At 39.7% G+C, this 6,578-nt stretch overlaps 1 protein-coding gene across 1 annotated transcript; it reads left to right on the forward strand.

Moving 5' to 3' along the window:
- The first annotated feature begins 444 nt into the window (after window positions 1-444).
- LOC112721376 (uncharacterized) lies at window positions 445-2,660 on the forward strand. Its single transcript, XM_025772446.1, has 2 exons — window positions 445-563; window positions 2,150-2,660. Exons 1-2 carry the CDS (start codon window positions 445-447, stop codon window positions 2,658-2,660), a joined length of 630 nt encoding a protein of 209 aa, XP_025628231.1.
- The last annotated feature ends 3,918 nt before the right edge of the window (window positions 2,661-6,578 follow it).

Below are 6,578 nucleotides of genomic sequence, written 5' to 3' on the forward strand. Positions count from 1 at the left end.
GGCCGGTTAGACAACCCCAAAGAAGACTCAACCCCACTATCCTTGATATGGTGAAAAAGGAAATCACAAAGCTACTTGAGGTGGGTATCATATACCCGATTTCTGATAGTGAATGGGTGAGTTCGGTCCAAGTTTTCCCAAAGAAATCGGGCATCACTGCTGTCAAAAAGGAAGATGGTGAAGTGGTTACCACAAGAGTGCAAAATGCTTGGCGGGTGTGTATCGATTATAGGAGGTTGAATGCCGCAACAAGGAAAGACCTCTAACCTTTGCCATTCATTGACCAGATGTTAGACCGACTTGCGGGTAAATCTCATACTGCTTTCTTGATGGTTTTACTGGCTACTTCCAGATTCACATTGCTCCTGATGTCCCTTTGGCACCTTTGCCTACAAAAGGATGCCATTTGGGCTATGCAATGCACCCGCCACTTTTCAGCGGTACATGACTAGTGTCTTTTCTGATCTTATGGAGAGTTGTCTGGAAGTCTTTATGGATGACTTCAGTGTGCATGGGACTTCATTTGATAGTTTCTTGGAGAACTTGGCCAAGGTCTTAGCTAGGTGTGTTGATACTAACCATGTCTTAAATTTCAAAAAATGTCATTTCATGGTGAGACAAGGTATAGTGTTAGAACACGTAGTCTCTGATAAGGGCATTTCTGTAGACCCGGCCAAGGTTGATGTCATTACCAGTTTATCTCAGCCCTCATCTATGAGGGAGGTCCATTTCTTTTTGGGGCATGCAGGATTCTATAGGCGCTTTATCAAGAATTTTAGAAAAATTGAATTGCCATTGTCGCGCCTACTCCAAAAGGACGTGGACTTTGAGTTTGATAGTGCTTGTGCGGAAGCATTTGAGGAGTTGAAGAGAGCTCTTATCACAGCACCAATTGTGAGGGGCCATAACTGGACGCAACCATTCGAGATCATGTGCGACGCGTCAAATCAGCCGTAGGTGCCGCGCTTGCACAGCGCGAAGGTAAGCTCCCTTATATCATTGCTTACTCCTCAAAGACATTGCATGCAACACAATCTAACTATATCACTACTGAGAAAAAGATTTTAGCCATTGTTCATGCATTGGATATATTTCGATCTTACTTGCTAGGCTCCAAGATAGTGATATACATGGATCATACAGCTTTAAAATATTTGTTGACTAAGAATGTGTCAAAACCTAGGCTCATACGTTGGATCTTGCTCTTGCAAGAATTTGATATTGAGATTAGGGATCGAAGTGGGTCACAAAATCTAGTTGCAGACCATCTAAGCTGCCTTGAAAATCTCAAATATGACCCATTTTCGATTGATGACTCATTCCCTTTGGATAGTTTGCATGCTGTTTCGGATAGTTTTCCTTGGTTTGCTCCTATGGCGAACTACTTGGTTGCTAAGATTTTCCCTCCCAACTTTTCAAAGCATCAAAGGGATAAGTTGAGGAGTGATTCCAAATATTACATTTGGGATTACCCTCACTTTTGGAAGAGGGAAGTAGACCAAGTAATTCGTAGATGTGTCCCAGAATCCGAAATCCAACCCATTCTTGAGTCTTGTCATTCATCCGAGTGTGGCGGCCACTTTGGCCCAACAACAGACGGCTAAAAAGGTTGAATTGTGGATTCTGGTGGCCAACACTATTCAAGGATACTAACCAATTTTGTGTGTCGTGTCACCAATGTCAGAAGTCAGGAAATTCATCCTAAAGGGATGAAATGCCTCAGCAACCGATGTTATTTTGTGAAATCTTTGATGTATGGGCATAGAATTTATGGGGCCATTTCCTAACTCAAGTGAGTATTTGTATATTTTGTTGGCGGTTGACTACGTCTCAAAGTGGGTGGAAGTGATACCTACCCGCTTTGATGACGCTAATGCCATGATTTCTTTCATTAGAAATAATATTGTGTGCCGCTATGGGTCGCCACGAGCAATCGTGAGCGACCAAGGTTCTCACTTTGTAACAGGAAGGTAGAAGCACTACTGAAGCGCTATGGGATATCACACAAGGTTTCAACTACCTATCACCCCCAAACGAATGGGCAAGCAGAAGTGTCCAACTAGGAGATTAAGCGAATTTTGGAGAAAGTGGTGAATCCACAAAGGAAGGACTGGAGCTCTCGGTTGGGAGATGCATTATGGGCATACAGGACGGCCTATAAGACCCCGTTAGGAATGAGCCCCTTTCGGGTCGTCTATGGTAAGGCATGCCACCTTCCAGTGAAGATTGAGCATAAAGCCTATTGGGCGGTGAAGCAGTGTAACATGGACATCACCAAGGTGGGTGTAGCCCAGAAATTGAAACTGGAGGAGCTTGAATGTCTCAGGATGGAGGCATATGAGAATGCTCGGATTTACAAGGAGAAGACTAAGGCATTTCATAATCACCATATTCGGAAGAAAGATTTTCAAGAAGGTGATGAAGTCCTCCTCTACAACCCGAGGCTCAGATTCGTGCCTGGAAAGCTTCGTTCAAGATGGGAAGGGCCCTTCAAAGTGAAGAAGGTAAAGTCCTATGTTGTGGTGGAATTAATTGATCCTCAAAGTGAGGCAACCTTCAAGGTGAATGGCCATAGAGTGAAGAAGTACCATGGCTACAAATTACCAAAGAAAGTGGAGGTGCTCTTACTTGAGGATGCACCAAAAGGAGAGGAAGCATGAGTGATGCACCACTATTTCGTGGTACATCTTATGCCTAATTGAGTAGATTTTATCCACTATTCTCACACTTATTCATAGAATTCGGATGTTTTACATTTTCCTTCCTAATTTTGTGCTATGATTGAAAACATGATTCTTTGGCCTTAAATTTGCTATGTTTAATCCTCTTGATAATGAAAAAATGATTGCACACAAACTCACCGGCAAGTGTACCGGGTCGCATCAAGTAGTAATAACTCACAAGAGTGAGGTCGATCCCATAGGGATTGATGGATCAAGAAACTTTAGTGAGGTGATTAGTTTAGTCAAGCTATCAGTTGTGAATTGGGTGAAATTGAACTAGCAGAAAGTAAATTGCAATGAATTTAAATTGCAGAAAGTAAATTGACAGAATCTTAAATAACAAGAAATGTAAATTGCAGCAAATGTAAAGGGAGTTGGGTGCAGGGAAATTAAAGGAAGTAGTAATTCAGAACTCAGAACAATTGCAGAAGATTTAAATTGCATGAAAAGTAAATTCAGATCACAGCAAACTCAAATGAAAATTGTAGAGGAATAGAATTGCAGAAAAATTTAAATTGAATTCAATAATGAAATGTAACAAATGCAGAAAGATAAGAGTGTATCAAACTATGCTAAGCTCTCTGGAGTCTCTAATCCTCCAAGAGAGATCGGAGTCTCTAATCCTCCAGCCTAAGCCTTCTATTCTACTCCTACTCCTACTGTGCGCTCTCCCTCTTCTCTGAAATGAAACTGATGCCTTTATATAGGCTTTACAAAATGAAAATGAAATTAAAATTGAAACAAATTACAATTCAAATAAAATTCCTATTCTAACTATTTCTTGTGCCTTTGAGTGATGAAAATGGGCTCTGCTTGCTTTGAAGTTCACTTGGGCTTGGAATAAGATAAATTGGGCAGAGGTGATGCTTCCAGGAGAGCGTAGCGTTCATTAAGTGAGTGGAACGCTTTTGCACCCACGCGTACGCGTCCTCTGCGCGTGCGCATGCTTTTTGCATTTTGGGCTTTCCACGCGTACGCGCCTTTCATGCTTACGCGTGCTTTGGCAATCTGGCCCATCGAGTCATTATCAATCTTTAGGTCCCAAAGCTCGCGCGCTCCTTTCAAGTGTACGTGTCGTTGATAGCATTTTCTTATCGAGCGCTACGTTAGCTTAGTGAACGCTACTCCATGCGTGCGCGTCATGCACGCGTGTGCGTGGGTAGCAAAATCCCAATTCAAGCTTCAGCGCCAGCCACGTGTGCGCGTGCTTTGTCCCAAGTGCACTGTCGACGCGTGCGCGTCAAGCACGCGTGCGCGTCGTTTGCATAACTTTGCCTCCAAATTTTAACTTGCCTGAAAATGCTGGCTTAGTGAACGAAGCGTTCTCTGTGCAAATGAATACTAGTCATTTCCACGCGTACGCGTTATGCACGCATACGCGTGGTTCTTCAAAATTCCTTGCCCGATGTGCGCGTCTTGTACGCGTGCGCGTCGTGACATTTTTGCGCCAAGGGCCTTTTCTTTGTTTAAATCATGGGCCACGCTTTTAAAAGCGTGGCCTAAGGCTCCAAAGTGTGCCCAAGCTCCAAAATGTGCCCCAGAATTCCTTTTTTTTCCTTTTTAGCTTATTTTGTGCTTTTTGCTTCTTTTTCTACTTATTTCCTATAAAGTTTATAAAATTAAAAGATCAAAGAAATATGCCATTTAAGCACAAAAGCATTCAATATTTAAGCACTAATCATCAATTTCTTGTATGAAAAAGCATAGAAAAACATGACATGATGACATGTCATCACAACACCAAACTTAAACCTTGCTTGTCCCCAAGCAAGAAAAGAATCATGCAGTAAATTTTGACAAACCAAGGTGAGAAGAATAGCAATTTGATGTTCATAGTTGGCTAGTTTTCTATGCATGCCACAATCACAAAAGAAATGTAAATGATTGATGCTTCTATCTAGCTCATTTTATGAAATCTTTTCTTTATATTTCTTCCTTGAAACAAGCTTTTCATTTTTTTATTAGCTTATCCTTTGCGGTTTTTTGCCCTATGAGTTGATAACAAAGCTACGTCTTCTAAATGCTTTGTTTTCAAGTATTACCACTTGATACATAAGCACCACAAGCATTTAATTAGAGGACTTCTTTAAGCTTATTTGTTTCTTTTCTTGACTCTCTAATCATTGATGCTCAGAGCCTTGAGCTTTGAGGGAGTGCATTTGCACTTGTGCCTAGCCTTGACCCTAAGTGTTTTGTTTTCAAGCTTTTTACCTGATACACAAACACCACAAGTACTTGACAATTGAATTGTCATTGGTACTCAGAGCCTTCAGCTTTCTCATTCTTTTCCTTTTGCTTTTCTTGCCTTAACTGCATTTGCTTCTTCAAGGTTTTCATGATTTCAAAAATTTCATAAAATGTCATAGATAAAAACTTCAATTGAATAAAATCTAATGCAATTGAGAAACAATTAATCATACTAGCCTTCCAATACTTGTATGCTCATGCTAAATTCTTCTTTAGTCCCTTGTTTGTTTATGATCATGATACTTTATTGCTTTTGAACTCACAAAACTCAAGTTGGTAGTCATAATATCACAGCAAGATGTTAAAAATCAGTAATCAAACTATGCTTATTCATAAAACACATGCATACAAAGAAGATAAAGACAATCATGCAATTTTCAGTGCTTGAAGTAAGTAGGAGGAGAAAGGAGTGTTACAACCTTGTAGTTCATCTTCCCTGTTGTTGTCCTTTTCCTTCTATTCTTTCCCTTCCCATGCCAAACTCAGAATGCTTGCTTATCCTCAAGCAACAATTAGAACAATGGTGATGGGGTCTAAAATGGACCATGAATGTCTTATACAATAAAAATGTTAGTGGTACATGTGTTTAAGCAAGCAAAATAAAAAATAACAGTGAAGGCACAGGAAACAGAGACATTGCGATTGTAAAAATAAGAAGGGTGTGCATCATACATTGCATAAAAGATAGTGGCACACCAAACTTAGTGTGATACTTTCACTTGGAATTGATGCAAGTATCCAATAAAGATTAGAAATAATTTTTTTTTGCATAGCAATACCAAACTTTGAATGCAATCACATGTCCATTTATTTGAACTAAAACTAAGCAAATGAAACTGTTATATGTTAAATACAATCACCAAGCCAAGAATCTGTCATGAATAAGGATTTCTTGGTGAGGTATTAACAAAAACAGTTAAGGAGCAAAATAAATGAAAGCATTAAAAATACCGAAATGACTAAAGTAAAGAGAAAAATAAAATTGTCTAACTAAAAGAAAGATAACACTGCAAAGGCATTATGATTATGCAGACAAGTAGTGTTGCTGAATAACTTGCATAGAAAATACGTGGCATACCAAACTTAGAATCTTAGTGTGACACTTTCATTTTTGATTTGATGCAATCATCCAGAAAGATTGAAAACAAATTGTTGCTGGGCAACACCAAACTTAGAATGTAATCATATGCCAATTTATTGAAATTAAACAAAGCAGATAGAGATGAGGTCAGTGAAACTAGCATCAATACTTTCCAACGCTGCATGCTCTCCATTTTCTCAGATATGATAGAAAAATTCATCGAAGTCTTTATGGATGACTTCTCAGTATTCGGAGATTCCTTTCCTAATTGCCTAAATCACCTGGCCCTGGTATTGAAAAGATGTCAAGAGACTAATTTGGTTTTGAACTGGGAGAAATGTCACTTTATGGTGACAGGAGGAATAGTTCTTGGCCATAAGGTTTCTAACCAAGGCATTGAGGTGGACAGAGCTAAAGTGGAACTCATTGAAAAATTACCCCCACCAAGTGATGTTAAGGCAATTAGGAGTTTTCTAGGACATGCTGGCTTTTACAGAAGGTTTATTAAAGATTTTTCAAAGATAGCC

This window comes from Arachis hypogaea, chromosome 11 (assembly GCF_003086295.3).
Source record: "Arachis hypogaea cultivar Tifrunner chromosome 11, arahy.Tifrunner.gnm2.J5K5, whole genome shotgun sequence".
In the NCBI taxonomy this organism is placed as follows: Eukaryota; Viridiplantae; Streptophyta; class Magnoliopsida; order Fabales; family Fabaceae; genus Arachis; species Arachis hypogaea.

Excerpts from the sequence above, each read along its gene's own strand:
- LOC112721376 (XM_025772446.1), top strand. The coding sequence starts at position 445 with ATGACTAGTGTCTTTTCTGATCTTATGGAGAGTTGTCTGGAAGTCTTT. Across the intron at positions 564-2,149 it reads TTGGCCAAGGTCTTAGCTAG|GACGGCCTATAAGACCCCGT; the intron begins GTGTGTTGATAC and ends ATGGGCATACAG.